Source organism: Bufo gargarizans, chromosome 5 (genome assembly GCF_014858855.1).
Source record: "Bufo gargarizans isolate SCDJY-AF-19 chromosome 5, ASM1485885v1, whole genome shotgun sequence".
Classification (NCBI taxonomy): Eukaryota; Metazoa; Chordata; class Amphibia; order Anura; family Bufonidae; genus Bufo; species Bufo gargarizans.
In genome coordinates, this window is record NC_058084.1 from 42,793,514 (window position 1) to 42,813,273 (window position 19,760).

General features: G+C 40.7%; 1 protein-coding gene across 1 annotated transcript in view; it reads left to right on the forward strand.

Moving 5' to 3' along the window:
• The window catches only part of CSMD3 (CUB and Sushi multiple domains 3), a 1,090,172-nt gene that overhangs the window by 489,044 nt on the left and 581,368 nt on the right, over positions 1-19,760 (forward strand). Inside the window, exons 17-18 of the mRNA XM_044293228.1 lie at positions 1,935-2,051; positions 18,855-19,070. Of these exons, the coding sequence (XP_044149163.1) occupies positions 1,935-2,051; positions 18,855-19,070 (333 nt within the window). The remainder of the gene's footprint in view (positions 1-1,934; positions 2,052-18,854; positions 19,071-19,760) is intronic.

Genomic DNA, 19,760 nt, shown 5'->3' on the forward strand with positions numbered 1-19,760 from the left:
TCTAAAAAGTGGAGCTCGGGCGGCAAAGAGGCGGCAAATAATTTTCAAAGACTGTTTTAGGCATCAGCAAGGAAGCTTACATAGATTTAGACCAGCAGTGGATATACCGAAGTTATGTAGAGGCCGGCGCCTCTCCATAACTACAGCGGATCCACCACCTACACATGGGGTTATTAAGACTAAAACTCAAGTCTTAATAAATGACCCCTTAAATCTCTTAAAGAATTATTAAAATGTATCTACTTAGTTTCCTTCTGTAATAAAAGATTATGGCTATTGCCCCCAATTAATGGAGTATCTAACTGTTCTACACCTGCAAACCTCAGGATTTCTGAATCTGCCTTGTGCTTTTCATGTGTGTGATTAAAGAGGTTTTATTACTTTTTATACAGATGACTAGAGATGAGCAAATTATTAAAAAGTTTGATTTGGCTGATTCGCCGAGTGTAAAAACAGTGTAAAATAAAATAAAAAAATCAAACTTACCACCTCCATTTGCTTGCGACGCGCCGGCTACCACCATCTTGCTAGAAGATCTGCGCAGTGCGAGATGACATCATCACGCCCACAGGATTTTGGCCAAGATCTTCAATCAAGTTGGTGGCTGACGGCCTTTCGCGAGCAAATGGAGGAGGTAAGTATGATTTTTTTTAGTTTTTTACACTATTTAAGGAGGAAATTCAGCTTCGAGGCAAATCAAATTTATCCTGAAATTCTGATCGAATTCCACTTTGTGAGATTTGATTCGCTCTTCTCTACTGATGACATATCCTCAGGATAGGTCATTGGTATCTGATCAGTGGTGGTGCAATACCTGGGGCCCCCAGCAATCAGCTATGGTGCTCCTGTGAATGCCGCAGCTTATTAAGCACAGTCTCATTCACTTGAATGGGCCTGAGCTATGCCTAGGCCACGTGACCGATAAATGTGACATCAATGGCCTAGAGTAAGCTGATCTGTGGGGGCCCCAGATGTCAGACCTCAGGATTCTGTGGATAGGTCAACAGTATAAAACTGTTGAAAAACCCCTTTAATGAACTTCCGCTAACCTTTGCCTGCACTGATTGATCTATAATGTTCTTTAAATTGTATAAACAAATTACATGTGGGCATTCCTATAGTAAGAAAGCCACAAGCCACAAGATCATAGTCACCATGTAGTATGTGTTCCTACATATAAAATGGATCACCCTATGTCATGAGGCAGTGCAAAACAGTGGTTTCCCTGCATCATTTGTCCTGCTTCTGTTTTAGCCTTTGCAGCCTGTCTAACTAGACACATTCCCTTTTTCTGAGAGTTCATCAGAGGAAAAGGCAAAATAACAAACTCACAGTAGGTCAACATATGGGAAAAATAAACTGGAGCTGTAAGTGATGTTAACACCTCCATGTGTCGACTACAATGTAGAGCTGAAGTAGGTTCCAGTTGTTCAGCTTTCTGGCTAATAGGGCACCCAGCAAAAAGAGCAATGCCATGGCATTTTCATGACCCAAATGCTACAAAAACCCAGTATTGTCTGAGGTCTGTGACATATTTGTTGCCATTCATTGCATAGTGTGTTGACCTTCTGTGTAGTGTAATTTCACATTATGCCAAAATTAATAAAAGGTAAAGTTAGGGTAACTGAAGTTCTCAAAACTATACCTTACATAGAATGATACAAACTAATCATGTCAATAAATCTATCATACCTGAGCACAAAACATTTGGGGGTCTTCAATAATGGATAAATAGGTTGAGCCATACCAAGGAGATATGATTGAGTCATATCAAGTGGCCCAAAATCCACTACATTAGAAGTATTACAGTGATTTCAGTTGTGATAACTCAGATTATATTAGCATGAATGTAACTTCTGCCTTCTATAATTGAAAAAAAGCTTCATATATTATATAAATATTCTTTGACCATCACATATTTTCTTTTTCCCTAGCATTATGTGGTGGAGATGTAAGAGGTCCAAGTGGCACAATTCTGTCTCCAGGATATCCTGAATTCTACCCCAACTCTTTGAATTGTACATGGACCATAGAAGTAACCCATGGAAAAGGTAATAATATTTTGCAAGCTTGTCTGTTATCCCTTAATATGAATACAAACAAGTAGACTTATTTAATTGGTATAAAACCTGTAAACCTTAAGTAAGCTAAAATAAATATTGCTACGGTGAGTAGATTCCTCATTAGCTATAAGTTGGATTTTTTGAGTGCAATAATACATTTAATTATAGATACATATTAGAGATTAGTGAACCATTTAAGATTCGCTTCAGGTCTAGTTTGCCCAATTTTTTAAAATGTTTAGTTTGGAAACAAATGGTTTTGGCGGAGGCAAAGTTGTTCTGATTTCCCTGAAAGTTGGTATATAACCCCCTTCAGCATTAGTGTTGAGCGCGAATATTAGAATCACAAATTTTAATCGTGAATATCGCCACTTTGAGAATTCGCGAATATTTAGAATATGGTGCTATATTTTCGTATTCGCGAATAGTGTTGAATATTCTAATTACGAATTTATTGTGAATTTATTGAAAACATATTACATTGCTGATTTTCGCAATCGAGTGAACAATGACTGTAGATCACGAATTCTCGAATTTGCAAATTTATGGCCAACATTTGTCCAGAAATTAGCAAAATATCGCTAATTCGAATATTGCCTATGCCACTCATCACTATTCAGCATCCAAGGGCTAAACATTTTTAGCAAAATGTGTTATCTTTTAAAATTTATTCTTCATGATTTATTTTTTTTGCCTCCCCATTCCCCAAGTTCTGGAATGCAACGATAGTAGATAGTAAATGATGTCTGACAAGTGTTGATTGTCAGAAGAAAAAATACTCATTGTGAATAAGCCTTAAAAAATTCTCCCTATCAATTGGTAGCAGCAGCATTGCAGTGTGGATTTGGAAAGGGTATGGTACGGATATACTGGCATGTGGCCACAATAATAACAGCAGCAGGAGCAGTATAGCATGGAACATACAAGGATATCTATGGGTCGTCGTAGCAATAGTAGTAGTAGTGATAGTGGTGGCAGATGCTTTGGGTTAATGATGGTAGCAGTAGGGGATTAACATTGAGGAGCAGCTGAGACCGCGGCGGTTGCAGCAGTGGCCATGTGGCACATATTCGTAGAAAGGCAGCAGCATGATGAAGGCAGCAGCATTACAGAAGATGATGGTCCGCACGTCGCAGCAGTGGCATAATGGTGTTGGTGACATGTTGAGACGGTGGCAGAAGCCATACAGAATGTGATGGTGTCTCATGAAGCAGGTGGCAGCAGCAGTACAGAAAGTGATGGGAAATAGACAGACTGCAGTGGCATGATGCAGGTGGCAGCAGCAGCCAAACAGAGAGTGATGGTTGGCAGGTCACAGCGGTGGAATGATGGAGGTGGCAGCAACAGCTGTCCAGAACGTGATGGTGTGCAGGTCTCATTAGTGGCATGAAGGAGTCAGCAGCAGCTGTAGAGAATGTGATTGTTGGCAAGTCGCAGCAATGGCATGATGGAATCGGCAGCAGCAGCTATACAGAAAATGATGGTTAGCAGCGGAATGGTGGTGGCAGAAAGGCAGGCAGCAACAGTTGCGAGATGGGGTAGTGGCAACAAGGCTAGATCTATTCATCAGAGATAGCCTGAGGAGTGTGAAAATACACTTGAATGCAGTCTTAGTTCATTTTGATAAAAGTGATGTTTTGGACACTGCCACATTGTCCTTCACATGAGAGATGGCTTTTTGAAAGAAATAATGCGACTAGGAATCTTCCAGTGAGGCTGAGAGCATGTCATTAGTAGTGTTGAGTGAACCCGAACTGTAAAGCCCGGGTCCGTACCGAACTTTATGATTTTTGGTACCCGGAACCGAATCCGAACTTTGCCGGAAAAGTTTGGGTTTGAGTTCGGTGTTTGGGCGTTTAATAAAGCTTGCTGAAAGTCTGCATGGCAGCCAATCAACAAACTTTTAAGCTGTGTACCCTTCATAGCCTTCACAGCCATGCCTACTAATGCCAAGGATGTGATTGGCCAGTGCATCTTGTGACCCAGCCTCTATATAAGCTGGATCACGTGTAGCACCGCCCATCAGCTCTCAGTAGTTAAGGGACAGAAAGCAGGCAGCTGAAGTGAGGGAGAGAGTTAGTGCCTTTCATTTGTAGGTGCAATACACCATCTTTGCACCCCTGACACAGAAAGCTAATCATAAATCTGGCTGTTAATTCTGTGGGTGACCTAGAGTGATTTTTTTGTGGGTGCAATGCAACATTGTGCTTTGTACCCCTGACACACAAATATAATAGTTAATCCGTCTGTTAGGTGCACGTCATATACACATTTATTGCGTACACCTGCACCATATATGTGACAGGGAAAATAATATAGTTAATCTGTTAGTTCAGTGGGTGACCTCAAAGAATAAGGAGAGCATCAAATAAGGAACGAGGCCCTGGTCGTGGTGTTGCTGGGGTTGGTAGAGCTCCTGTTGGACGTGGTCGATCTGTGCCAGTTACACGCCCAAATGAAACACCTTCCTCAGGTGCACGTAGGCGACAGAACGTTCTGCGTTATTTTGTAGGCCTGAATACTGGTGTATGAGGCGGTAGTAGATTGGGTGGCTGACAGTGCCTCCAGTTCCTTCACATTGTCTCCCACCCAGTCCCCTGGTGAAAGTGCTGAATTGGCACCTGCAGCCCATGGGCATCTGTATTTCACCTCACCCCCTTGCAAATCAGCCAAGCAGTCTGAGCCCCAAGTCATGCAGCAGTCTCTTATGCTTTTTGTTGACACTGCTGGCAGGATTAACGAGCGCCATCCACATATCCCTGCTCCAGAAGTGGAAGAGATTGAGTGCACTGATGCCCAACCACTTATACGTTTTTCTTTGCCTCCTGTTGCCTCCTCCTCCTACTCTGTTTCCTCCTCTACCGCATCTGGTCAGCGTAACACCTTCTCCACCAACTTCAGCCAGCGGGAAATGACAGCAGGCTATTTTGAAACTCATGTGTTTGGGAGAAAAACCCCACACCGCGCAGGAGCTGTGGACGGGCATGGAACAACAGACCGATGAGTGGTTGGTGCCACTGAGCCTCAAACCTGGCCAGGTGGTGTGCGATAATGGGCAAAATCTCGTAGCAGCTCTGGGCCTAGCCTGCTTGACGCACATCCCATGCCTGGCGCATGTGCTGAATTTGGTGGTGCAGAGGTTCCTGAAAAATTACCCTGATATGTCAGAGCTGCTGCAGAAACTGCGGTCCGTCTGTGCCCACTTTCGGCGTTCTCACCCTGTGGCTGCTCGCCTGTCTGAGCTGCAGCGTAACTTCGGACTTCCCGCTCACCGCCTCATATGCGACATGCTCACAAGGTGGAACTCCACCTTGCACATGCTGGAGAGTCTGTGCGAGCAGCATCAGGTAATAGTGGAGTTTTAGCTGCAGCATGTACAGGTGAGTCGCTCTGTGAAACATCACCACTTCACCACCAACGAGCGGGCCTCCATGCGGGACGTGTTGTTAGTGTTGCGCTGTTTCGAGTACTCCACCAATATGGCCAGTGCTGATGACGCAGTCCTCAGCGTTACCATACCACTTCTATGTCTCCTTGAAAAAATGCTTCGGGCGATGATGGAAGAGTATGTGGCACAGGAGGAAGAGGAGGAGGAAGAGGGATCATTTTCACGGTTATCAGGCCAGTCATTAACAAGTAGCTCGGAGGGTGGGTTTTTGCACCAACAGAGGCCAGATACACAATTGTCCAGCCATGGCACAGTTCTGGATGATGAGGAGGAGGATGATGATGAGAAGGAGGAACCATGTTCACAGCATGGTGGCACCCAAAGCAGCTCATGGGCATCACTGGAGTGTGGCTGGGGGGATACAGAGGACACAGACAATACACCTCCCACAGATGACAAATTGTCATTGCCTCTGGGCAGCCTGGCACACATGAGCGACTATATGCTGCAGTGCCTGTGCAACGACCGCTGAGTTGCAATGCCCACATTCTAACCAGTGCTGATTACTGGGTGGTCACGCTGCTGGATCCCCACTACAAGGACAACGTGCCATCCTTAATTCCTTAACACACTCTGGTAGACAAGCTGCTGATGGCATTCCCACCTGACACCGGAAGCTCAGTGGAAGCACAAGGCGAAGCCAGAGGAGGAGGAAGAAGTCGCGAATGTAGCATTGCATCTCTTCTTTTCCGGGTGTAGGCTGACGTCATTGGCGCAGGCACACTGAGGAAGGAGCGGGCAAGCGAGCGCCCTTCTCTTAGAGCGCCTGCGCCGAATAAGGACCGGTACGGCGCAGGCGCGGGATTTTATGGGCAGAGAGGGCCAGCGAGAGGAGGAGAGCGCTCGCTGGCCCTGTCGATAAAGTGGAGGAGGGGGCGGGTTTATAGTCCTAGGATGCGGCGACTACCAGCAAGTAACCGCCCAACTTGCTGGTAGTGAAGAAATTTGGATATTATAAAAGTACGATTTTTACTGAAATTACAGCACAGAGACAGGTAACAGTGTTATATATATGCTCTCATCTGACATTAGCAAATAGCTAATGTCCGATAATGAAAACATCTAAATGGGGGGTGACAGAAGCCCTTTAAAATGAACCACGCGTGGATCCCACGGGACTTGTCCATACCTTTGTGCAGAATAGACAAGTATATCGGCCGCACTCTTTGTTTTCTTTTTTATATTTCCCAATGTTTTGGGGTCTTCCCAAATTTATAAAAAAAATTATAATAATATAAAAAAAATAGTGTTCGCTACCTCACCCTCCTCTTCAGCCACTGCTTCCACCTACACCGCCACATCCACTGCCTCGTCAACCTCCTACTCCACTTTGACTTCCACCTCCTAGTTCAAGATCATTATTTTTAGCTTTTTTTAAAATTCTATGTTATTTCAATTCATTTCCCTATCCACATTTGTTTGCAGGGCAATTGTCCTGCTCTTACCCCTATTTTGCACTCTAGCCCTTTCTATGACTTTTTTTAGAGCCATTTTAGTGCCCCAAAGTTCGGGTCCCCATTGACTTTAATGGGGTTTGGGTTCGGGGTCAAGTTCGGGTCCCAAACCCAAACTTTGCGGCGAAGTTTGACAGAACCCGGCGAATCAAAACATCCAGGTGTTTGCTCAACCCTAGTCATTAGCTCCCTAAAAGCAGCAGGCTCGACTAAATGGCACTGCAGCAAATGCACTGCAAGCAAATTGGCCAGGTGGGAATAAAGCTTGTGCATTATCGGTTTGCTGAACGCATAGCGTTGTTTCCTTGCCACACATTCAGTTATCAATAGATGATGTAGTAGAACAGTTATCTAAGTGGGAAACGCGGAAAGGGTTAAAGGAAAGATGAAAGACAACAATACTCCCCATGAATGCGGCATGGCTGCCAAAAGCTGGTACTGGAGAAGGGGGAATCCTGCCATGGGGGCTGGCTGTCACCTCTGTTTGCCGACGAAATGGAATGAAGTTGCTTCATGTGGTTCACTAGAGCTGTGGTGCCGACATTTGTGTTTGCTTGCCCACGTCTTATTTTTCTCTTGCACAGCTTGGACAAGGCAGTGCTTTTGTCCTCCGGTAGCATGAAGAAAAAAAGGAGAGCAAGGAGATACTCATGCAGCCGAGGTAGAGGCATCCAAGCTGAGATTAGCTCTGGCACGTTTTGTGCCTAACCCACCCACAGCGTCAGCAGCACCAGATTCTCAAGCAGACGTGGTCCTGGCTGTTATTTGGGAGTTACATGACCTCTGCTTCTTATTGCTGCCACCATTACTATCCCCTTATGATGCTGCCTCCTCATTAGCACCGTGATCCAGCTCCAATGTCCTGACCAGCACACAATCTTCATTGGCGTCCTTACCCTCCATTCCACTTCTTTTGGGCTCTGGGATATCATGGTGGGTTCTTTGGCCCCCCTCCCCTGCTTTTCAGTGACTGCCTCCCCCAACAACAATACCCTGGGGGGCCACTGCTACCACCACCAACATGGCTATACCTGGGGTCTGCAGCCTCCTCCTCCACCTCCTCCTCAGGGCAGTACAAACATTGAATGCTCTCACACAAGTTGGGAGAGGGAGACTTTCTTGTCTATCTACTGTAGGTTGTGGTGGGGTTTTCTTGTCACTTCTTAAGAAAAAGAAAGACACCCGTCTAGGAATGGGCAGTAGAGACTAGAGGACTCCACTAAAAGCCTTCTTTCTACTACTACTACTTCTGACTGGATAGTTGGTGCTGATTCTAGCATATTATTGCTCTGGGTCTTTCATTTAAAACTCTTCCATGGACATTTCTGGGCCTTTCAGATAATTTTGTGTACTGCCTTGTGTATTGCTATAGTAATCACGTATATATGTTGGCTTAATTAAATTGAACAAGTCCTCCGCAAAAAAATATAATTCTAGCAGTGTGGAAGCTTAGCCGCCTCCCGACCGCCTAATGCAGGGATGCGTCCTGCGTGCGGTCGGTTTGTTCCTCGTTGACGCATCGGGTGAGAGAAATATCTCTGTAAAACTTTGTATTAAAAAAAATTAGAAAAGTTGTATTTTACAGAGATATTTATCTCACCCAGAATGAATATATGTAAAAATACACCCCCAAAACACATTGCCCTACTTCTTCTGAGTACGGCGATACCACATGTGTGACACTTTTTTGCAGCCTAGGTGCGCAAAGGGGCCCAAATTCCAATGAGTACTTTTAGGATTTCACAGGGCATTTTTACGCATTTGGATTCCAAACTACTTCTCACGCTTTAGGGCCCCTAAAATGCAAAGGCAGTATAAATACCCCACATGTGACCCCATTTTGGTAAGAAGACACCCCAAGGTATTCCGTGAGGGGTATGGTAAGTTCATGTAAAATTTTATTTTTTGTCACAAGTTAGTGGAATATGAGAATTTGTAAGAAAAAAAAAAACAACCTTTTTCCGCTAACTTGTGACAAAAAATAAAAACTTCCATGAACTCACTATGCCCATCAGCGAATACCTTAGGGTGTCTACTTTCCGAAATGGGGTCATTTGTGGGGTGTTTCTACTGTCTGGGCATTGTAGAACCTCAGGAAACATGACAGGTGCTCAGAAAGTAAAAGTGCGTAAATAAATTTTTTTGCACCATAGTTTGTACATAGTTTGTAAACGCTATAACTTTTACCCAAACCAATAAATATACACTTATTGCAGTTTTTTTTTTTTTTTATCAAAGACATGTAGAACAATAAATTTAGAGAAAAATGTATATAGAAATGTAGTTTTATTTTCAACAGAAAGTGAAAAGTGTAATTTTTTTGCAAAAAGTTTGGTCAATTTTGATTAATATCAAAAAAATGTAAAATATCAGCAGCAATAAAATACCACCAAATGAAAGCTCTATTAGTGAGAAGAAAAGGAGGTAAAATTCATTTGGGTGGTAAGTTGTATGACCGAGCAATAAACCGTGAAAGTAGTGTAGTGCAGAATTGTAAAAAAAAAGTGGTCTGGTCATTAAGGGGAGCTTAGGTAGTTAATATACAGAAACAGATGATTGAGGCCTGACCCAAATATCGTGTTAACACTCACAGGTAAATTGTTACCCTAACATGTGTGCTGATTTACTGATCACATATATGCTGGTTCAGTTAAATTGAGTCCTGATGCTCAATTTCTCATTATCATTCACAAGTAGATTGCTGCCCTACCCTGTGTCTTGTAGTAATCACATTTAAATGCTGGTTTAATGAAATGTAACAATCCCCCAAAAAATTTTACATTTCAACCGCATGGAAATGGACTGAGGCACGATGCTCAATTTCACCTGAACACTCACAAGTAGATCGCTGCTTTACCCTGTGTATTGCTGAAGTCAACATGTATATATGCTGGTTAAATAAACTGAACAATCCCTGCAAAAAATAAATTTCAACTGTGTGGAAATGTAGTTCACGGAAACGGATGATTGAGGTTTGAATTTTAATTTCAAGTTAACACTCACAGTTAAATTGTTACCCAAGTGTGTGTTGGTGTACGGATCAACTATATGCTGCTATCATTAAATGCAATAACTCCCCCCCAAAAAACTGAACTGTGTGTGAAGATATTAAACATATTTAGCCCTAATATTTCATTCTCAATCACTGATGTATAGGTTTTTTTTCCAGCTAAAAAAAAATAAAAAATGAAATACTATAAATTAAATTAAATTTGTGAGATGACCTGACACAGGTTTTCACTAATATTCCATATGCTATGCTAGAAAGATGGTAGAACATGGGTTTGTACACTTTTCAGTTATACCATCCTTCACCCCCTCCCAAAAAAAATAATCTGTGAAAATAGGGAGAAACATTAAAGTATTTATTTGATTTCCTTGCAGGTAGCTGCTTTAGAGGGTTTCAGCAGCTATAGTTGTGCTAGGAGGAACAGCCAGCCACAGATCCTCCCTTCTCACTCCCTGACAGCTTCCCTGTTTTTATTCTGCACACAAAATTCTTCTTGTTCTTCTTTTTTATAATCCTAACCTTTCCCTTCACTCTCCCTGGCAAAAGAATACAATCTTGATTGATTTCTGACTGCCCCTGATTGATTTTTCACTCTCCCTGACTCACTCATATCGCTTTCCTGAAGATACTCTAAGACCTAAGCAACCTTCATTCATAGCTCAGCAAAGAATAACATTCTGCTTATTATGCTAGGGTACCTCCCTGCCTGCTGGAGCATTGATTGGCTCATGCAGTCTGTCTGTCAGCCTGGTAGTTAGTTATTCAGGGAAAGCTCTTCCACCACTTCCTCTCAGAGTCATGTTAGACCCCCTCTTCTTCCTCCCTAGTGCTTTTTCCCCACTACATGTCATTTTACATAGTAACATAGTACATAAGGCCGAAAAAAGAAATTTGTCCATCCAGTTCGCCCTGTTATCCTGCAAGTTGATCCAGAGGAAGGCAAAAAAAAAAAAACCCAGTGAGGTAGAAGGCAATTTTCCCCACTTTAGGGAAATAAAAAATTCCTTCCCGACTCCAATCAGGCAATCAGACTAACTCCCTGGATCAATGACCCCTCTCTAGTAGCTATAGCCTGTAATATTATTAAGCTCCATAAATACATCCAGGCCCCTCTTGAATTCCTTTATTGTACTTACCATCACCACCTCCTCAGGCAGAGAGTTCCTCAGTCTCACTGCTCTTACCAGTAAAGAATCCTCTTCTATGTTTGTGTACAAACCTTCTTTCCTCCAGACGCAGAGGATGTCCCCTCGTCACAGTCACAGTCCTGGGGATAAATAGCTGATGGGATAGATCTCTGTACTGACCCCTGATATATTTATACATATTAATTAGATCTCCCCTCAGTCTTCTTTTTTCTAAAGTGAATAGCCCTAATTTTAATAATCTTTCAGGGTACTGTAGTTGCCCCATTCCAGTTATTACTTTAGATGCCCTCCTCTGGACCTTCTCCAGCTCTGCTATGTCTGCCTTGTTTACAGGAGCCCAGAACTGTACACAGTACTCCATGTGTGGTCTGACTAATGATTTGTAAAGTGGTAGGACTATGTTCTTATCATGGGAATCTATGCCCCTTCTGATGCAACCCATTATCTTATTGGCCTTGGCAGCAGCTGCCTGACACTGGTTTTTGCAGCTTAGTTTGCTGTTTATTAAAATTCCTAGCTCCTTTTCCATGTAAGTGTTACCGAGTGTTTAACCATTTAGTATGTTTTAGTAGATTTATCCGAAACAAACCTGAAAATATTTGGGTTTGTCTGCCATTTGAAAAATAGAAAATTTAGGACCAAACCTGTTTTGATCCAAACTGGTTCACTGATGCTTAATACATCATAAACTTATGGAATTGGACTATAAAGATTGGTAGAAGAGAATTATCTGCTGTAACAGCATTAAACGTTAAATACTGTAATGTAGTGGTGTCTACAGCACATTAATTTTGTTAGCTTCCATACATTTAAGACCAAAGTTACTGTTATAGTCATCGTGATTAAGAAAATAAGAGGGAATTAGAGTTTCCTATCTTTGCTACTAAGTATCATACTTTGCATACTTTCTTCTTAGTATAGTTGCTTTATCTCTATTAAGAGAATTGCACAGTGCATTAGGTAGCTGCATGAAGAACAAGGCAGTTGATGGCACTGCATTGATTAGGAGCACTCATGGTGTGAAAGCTGTTACATTAAAAGAAGACTTAATTGGAACTACACCGTTTCCTCTCTACATTATCTCTATATCATTCCTGAGTCGTTGATAGACAGTGCTAACAGTTTTTTTCCTGAAATGGCTCTACATTGGGTGGAACATTGTTAGTTGTTGTTAGTTTGACTTCTTATTGCTTCTACGTCAAAAGAATAGTTCTAGGTTTCCGTCTCTCCATGGATATTGTTTGTGTAGAAAATGTATCATCACTGTCCTAAAGCACTAGAAAATCTCAGTTAAGACTTTTTATACTAGATATTACATATGGCAGACATTTTGTACACCACTAGTTCTTTATTGGTAAGCATGCAGCTAATGTTTTACTAGGATCTACTAATGTACAGTAATTGAGGACATCATTTTGGATGAGCATTTATGAGCGTCATACATTTTAGGTAATATATTAATTTGAGGCAAATGCATTTTGGCTTAGGCAGGCATAACTGGGTTTATTATATCTGTTGTATGGCTATAAATCCCTTCTGGTTCAAGATTGTCTATCGACACAATAATATTTGTAGTCATAGGAGGACTTTGGGTCAGTGACCTGGTGGCTTTAGCAAAAGTAGTTACAGAAAAGTCATGTATGCTGCAAAAAAGACATGAATTGAACAGCCCTATGTTATTCATTGAGCTGTTGCTACTGAGTATAATTTACAAACATGAACATACGTTTTGATTAAAATGTATATGGGTATGTTTGGAACCAGCTCAAAAGAGGCCACCGTAATGTGGTGACTGGGCCAATGCATTTTGATCAAAATATATACAAAGAGCTTTGTGTTCATGTTCTTGTGTGAGACCCTTGTATTTTTTCTCCTGTTTGGCATCTTGCATTTGTCCCCTCCTTTTTCTGTGATATCGGCACTCCATCTATTTGATCAAGGTGTTTTAATTAGCAGGAGACTGCACAAGGATTCCCTGGTATCAGTCTGGTTTCTGAAACACATGGAAAGGTGGGCTGTTGAGATCTATTCACATGGTGAAGATGTTGTTGCCCTGATGCTGTGCCTGTGTGTTGGTGTGGCCCAGTACCAAAGGGATTTAGCCTTGCAACAGGTTGCTGTTGGGCTCCTGGCTCCTTGCCAGATGCTGGTGCTGTGTTAAAGCATTGGTTGTCACCATGTGGTGTTGCACAAATTAGTATAATAGTTCAATGTAAATTTTACAATACGTTGCCTGGATGGTTCTAATTGTAGCGAGTTCCAAAGTGAAGTGGATCCTTATTTACAAAACAGTACATATATAAAGAGGGGCAGCGCAAAACTCCAAACCAATAGGACTGATGTGCGTCGTCCACCAACTTTCAGCAAGCACACACTAGCTTCATTAGGCGTTTCTTTCAATTAACATCCTGTGAGATTATAAAGAAGACACGCACATAGTGAAGCACTGCAACAACTAGCCGTTCCCCCTCGCAATGTTAGACTCACAAGCATATGAGTGAAATATGCGCCTCAAAAGAAAGCCGACCAGTGGGTCCACTGCACATTTGTTCTCGTTGTACCTCCTACAGATGATTAAATATTGCTCCCATAGTGAAACTCCGTATTTTAAAATTCATAAATATGGTTTATTATACTCACATTCCAATGTGAGTATAATGGAATGTTAGTATAATAAACCATATTTATGAATTTTAAAACAGTTTCACTATGGGAACAATATTTAATCATCTGTAGGAGGCACAACGAGAACAAATGTGCAGAGGACCTACTGGTCGGCTTTCTTTTGGGGCACATATTCTACTCATATGCTTGTGAGTATAACATCGAGAGGAGGAACGGCTGGTTGTTGCAGTGCTTCACTATGTGCGTGTCTTCTTTATAATCTCACAGGATGTTAATTGAAAGAAACGCCTAATGAAGCTAGTGTGTGCTTGCTGAAAGTTGGTGGACGACGCACATCAGTCCTATTGGTTTGGAGTTTTGCACGGCCCCTCTTTATATATGTTATATTTGCACAAATTTGTGTAGTGACCCACCTGAAAAAGGCTATCCTGATGTGGTGCTGCATTCTGATCAAAAGGTATACAAAAAGCCTCTTGTTCATGTTTGTACATTATGCTCAGAAGCAATAGAATAATGTTTGTCATGTGGATGCAAAATTCTTGTCTTTTTATTTAGAATTTGGCACCTTTTTTAAAACAACTATAATAACAACTACATCAGAAGTCAACATATGTCTTGGATGTTTTCTGGTTATAGATTATTAATAAATTATTTTATGTCTCAACACTTTTATCTCCTATTGACAATATAATTGTTTGGGGCCAAACTTTTGAAACCCCGAACCATACAGGGAGTGCAGAATTATTAGGCAAGTTGTATTTTTGAGGATTAATTTTATTATTGAACAACAACCATGTTCTCAATGAACCCAAAAAACTCATTAATATCAAAGCTGAATATTTTTGGAAGTAGTTTTTAGTTTGTTTTTAGTTTTAGCTATTTTAGGGGAATATCTGTGTGTGCAGGTGACTATTACTGTGCATAATTATTAGGCAACTTAACAAAAAACAAATATATACCCATTTAAATTATTTATTTTTACCAGTGAAACCAATATAACATCTCAACATTCACAAATATACATTTCTGACATTCAAAAACAAAACAAAAACAAATCAGTGACCAATATAGCCACCTTTCTTTGCAAGGACACTCAAAAGCCTGCCATCCATGGATTCTGTCAGTGTTTTTATCTGTTCACCATCAACATTGCGTGCAGCAGCAACCACAGCCTCCCAGACACTGTTCAGAGAGGTGTACTGTTTTCCCTCCTTGTAAATCTCACATTTGATGATGGACCACAGGTTCTCAATGGGGTTCAGATCAGGTGAACAAGGAGGCCATGCCATTAGATTTTCTTCTTTTATACCCTTTCTTGCCAGCCACGCTATGGAGTACTTGGACGCGTGTGATGGAGCATTGTCCTGCATGAAAATCATGTTTTTCTTGAAGGATGCAGACTTCTTCCTGTACCACTGCTTGAAGAAGGTGTCTTCCAGAAACTGGCAGTAGGACTGGGAGTTGAGCTTGACTCCATCCTCAACCCAAAAAGGCCCCACAAGCTCATCTTTGATGATACCAGCCCAAACCAGTACTCCACCTCCACCTTGCTGGCGTCTGAGTCGGACTGGAGCTCTCTGCCCTTTACCAATCCAGCCATCTGGCCCATCAAGACTCACTCTCATTTCATCAGTCCATAAAACCTTAGAAAAATCAGTCTTGAGATATTTCTTGGCCCAGTCTTGACTTTTTAGCTTGTGTGTTTTGTTCAGTGGTGGTCGTCTTTCAGCCTTTCTTACCTTGGCCATGTCTCTGAGTATTGTACACCTTGTGCTTTTGGGCACTCCAGTGATGTTGCAGCTCTGAAATATGGCCAAACTGGTGGTAAGTGGCATCTTGGCAGCTGCACGCTTGACTTTTCTCAGTTCATGGGCAGTTATTTTGCGCCTTGGTTTTTCCACACGCTTCTTGCGACCCTGTTGACTATTGTGAATGAAACACTTGATTGTTCGATGATCACGCTTCAGAAGCTTTGCAATTTTAAGAGTGCTGCATCCCTCTGCAAGATATCTCACTATTTTTGACTTTTCTGAGCCTGTCAAGTCCTTCTTTTGACCCATTTTGCCAAAGGAAAGTTGCCTAATAATTATGCACACCTGATATAGGGTGTTGATGTCATTAGACCACACCCCTTCTCATTACAGAGATGCACATCACCTAATATGCTTAATTGGTAGTAGGCTTTCGAGCCTATACAGCTTGGAGTAAGACAACATGCATAAAGAGGATGATGTGGTCAAAATACTCATTTGCCTAATAATTCTGCACGTAGTTTATAATAACAAGAACCACCATCTAATAAATGGATAACATTCAGGATATGGCTGCTGGTCTCAGGAAATAACTGGTCATAATGGAACAGAAGATCATCAGTATATGCATTAGATGTACTTTCTTTTCATGTCTAAAGCATTACACTTAACCATCCACTTATTTCAGCTTTAATTTTTTTATAGACTCCATTTGCCAAATAAATAATTCTTCATGGCAGTACTCTTGCCAGATCTTTGACCTTGCTGACTTATACATTTCTATACTGTCCACCCTAGCTCTTTAGAACCGTCATGGCCCAACCAAGCACACATACAAAAATTTGTCCAAGCTCATGACCTTGGCTCAGTTCCCAGACATGGCTCTTTTTTCTCTTCTGAATGCCTCAGCAGGAAGGGTAATTTTCACATACTTGTTTTATCCAGCAATTTTCCCTTCAGAATTTTAACCTATTAACTGCTCAGATCTTTAGCTTTTTACTTTTGTTTTGCTTGAAGCTGTTTCCAGGTGCCATCTGTTGATGAGCCTCGTCACAAATCATTGCTTATTGCAGGTGATGAGCACTAAAGAGGGCAAAGTTTAATTCCACCAGGGCTCATTGAGGAACATCAGGAAATGGGTAGAAGTTGCAGCTGTTATGTAAACACTAAAGAAACATCTTCAGCAAGCTGCAGTAATAAGATGTCTAACTCTTAAAGCTAAAACTTGATTTTTATGTACGAAACAATTGCAGTGAATAGAAATTTTCTCCTTCTTCCTCCCTGTTGCTAAAGGAAAACATATCTTTGTACTGTGTTATCCAGTGGATATGATAACAATTTGTCTAACAATATCTCTAAAACTAAAATTTCCAAAAGCAATTGTTTCTGAGATCCTCATCTTGAGACTACCTTTTTCTTCCCCTTTTATCCACATCCTCTAACTTTTGTTGAACCTCATCCACTCCCCTACCTTTATGACTAAGCGGTTATCTCCTCCATAGAATAATTTGTTTTCCAATCGTTTTCCTCAAAATTACTTCAATTGCTTCCATTGCGGAATAGTAAAATCTCTTTTGGGGCAATCATCCAAGATTGTGGTAAAAAAAAATGTATTTAACAGGGTTGGGCCTTTCAGGGATGCTGCAAACTAATTTGTTGTCTAAGGCTGCATGCACAATAACATGGTCTGGTTCCGCATCCAAGCCACATTTATTGCGGCTAGGGTGCGGACCCATTCACTTCAATGGGGTCGCAAAAGATGCGGACAGCACTACATGTGCTGTCCACATCCATTACTCCATTCTGTAGCCCCGCCTTTGCGGACAAGGATAGGCATTGTTACAATGGAGCCGCAAAAAAAAAACTGATGCAATATGGACGTCATCCAATTCTTTTTTTTTGTAAACTGCAAAACGGTCATGTGCATCTAGCCTAAATCAGTGGTTTCAGAATGCACCCCACCACCCTCAACCTACGAAGTTCAGTATGAAAGCTGTTGATAAATAATTTCATTTAACCACCACTCCTAATGCTTTTATATATACAGGCAATTGTTATTGAGAAAAATTTTGACAGAACCTTGCTTTTTTAACTATAAATTGTTACTCCTCGCCCAAAGGCCTATCAGGCCAAAGGGCTATTATACTTAGAATATAGAGGACAGAGGTTACAGATAAATCTACATCTCAAATGGTTTTCTCAGAGAGATAATCTTTTAAAGGTTTAGAGAATTATTGATCATACAGTACAAATAAAAAATTATTTTCCAGGCATAATTTTTTACCGAATCTGACATAATGTATGGAAAGACACAACTGAATAATGGGTTGGACAGTTGACAAAACAGCTATCTGACGCCTAGTGAGATTTGTGTAAGGGTCTTGATGTGCCAAGAGAATCCCTATAATTTTTCAATGAGATGCTACTCCACTGCCAAATTTTCCCTCAAGTTATAATATGAATCAGTTCAGAGACGACGGTTGGAGTTTCAAAACTTTGTATCTTGACACTATGACTCAATGGAAAACTGCTATTTGCCTCTGAAGCTTCAAATATCACCCAGAAGTTCTCTGATCCTCCTTCTCTCTCCACAGACTTCTATGTAATGTGATCCTTCAGTGAGTAGGTACCCCATCTTCCTGAAGATAAACTTGAGAAGTAAAGTAGCAGTTCTCTGATAAAATATATTACAAAGAGAGATGAGCAAATCCATTATAAATGAATGAAATTCAACCCAGATTTATCAAAAATGTAGGCTACTTCCAAATCTAAATTTTTGGTGATTCAATTTGAGTGAATTTCTCAAAACAGCATTGCCCATTTTTCAGGTCAGGAGAAAGGAAAGATGAAGAAGAAGAATTAGGGTGATATGTGTGTATAAGGCAAACATTTTTCAAACCATTTTAAAAAATATAGCAAAAATCCTATAGTGCTGTTTGTTTTTAAAAATACTGCCAGAGCCATATATGTTACTAGGTATGTGCTTACCCATAGCATATATGTCACTGTCACTTTAAGACTACTAAGGCTGGCTGGAGATCCCCGAGTGTCATCCATAACTTTCCAGGATAATTAAAGAACTTTCGAATCAGGTTCAATTTATTCTGACCTGAATAGCATCACAAGACTGACTCGCCAAATCAGATACACATCAAATTTCAAGTAATTCACTCATCTTATATTAGCATATTTATTGATGTGTGTGTGTGGAGGGGGGGGGGGGGTGCAGCATGACAGTTGCTTATTTCTCAATACCCAGATTATGTGTAAAAATCAATGTCTATTCTAGATATACTATTATTCAGAAATATTAGACTGTAGTTTGATCATCTCTAAATCCAATTTGCTTTTTCAGGAGTACAGTTCACCTTTCACACCTTTCATCTGGAAGATCTTCACGACTACTTGCTAATCACTGAAAACGGCAGTTTTACTCAGCCACTAGCACGACTCACTGGTTCTGAGCTCCCTACAGCAATTAACGCAGGTCTCTATGGAAATTTCAGAGCTCAGTTACGTTTTATTTCAGATTTTTCAATATCATATGAAGGATTCAACATTACCTTTTCCGGTAAGGATAAGACCTTAATACAGCATTTAATATTTGATGGCCATATTTCATAATGTTCTAAAAGAATAATGAAATATTTCTTAAAGTTATGTGTATATGAGGCATTTGTATGTACTTTTACTATTTATTATGTAGTTTAGTCAGTAGTTGAGCAGATGTTATGAATATCCTCTCTCTCTCTCTCCATACTGTAAATAGAAATCTATTCATTTTAGCATTTTCGTTTTTCACTTCCTGTCTTCTCAGAACCATATATTTTTTTTTTCATTTTTCTGTTTCCATAAAAGAGGCCCTCTTTTTTGTGAGACAAGTTGTGACACCATTGTCAATATTTTATATTGCAGACAATGTAGTAGAAAGCAGAAAAAAGTAATTGTGCTATCGTTTTTTGGGGTTCGTTTTTATGACATTCTCTATGCGGTAAAACTGACCTATTATATTAATTCTCTGGATCAGTACGATCACAATTATAACACATTTATATAGTTTTTCTTGTGTTTTAATATTTAAAGAAAAAAATAAAAACTTAGAAAATAATAGCTTTTTTCTTTAAATTGCCATATTCTAATCCCCATAACTATTACCACATTAATGTTATATCTCTGGGGCGAGCTGTTTAAGGGCTAATTTTTTGTGGGGCTAGGTGTAGATTTTAATGATACCATTTTGGGGTGTGTACCACTTTTTAAT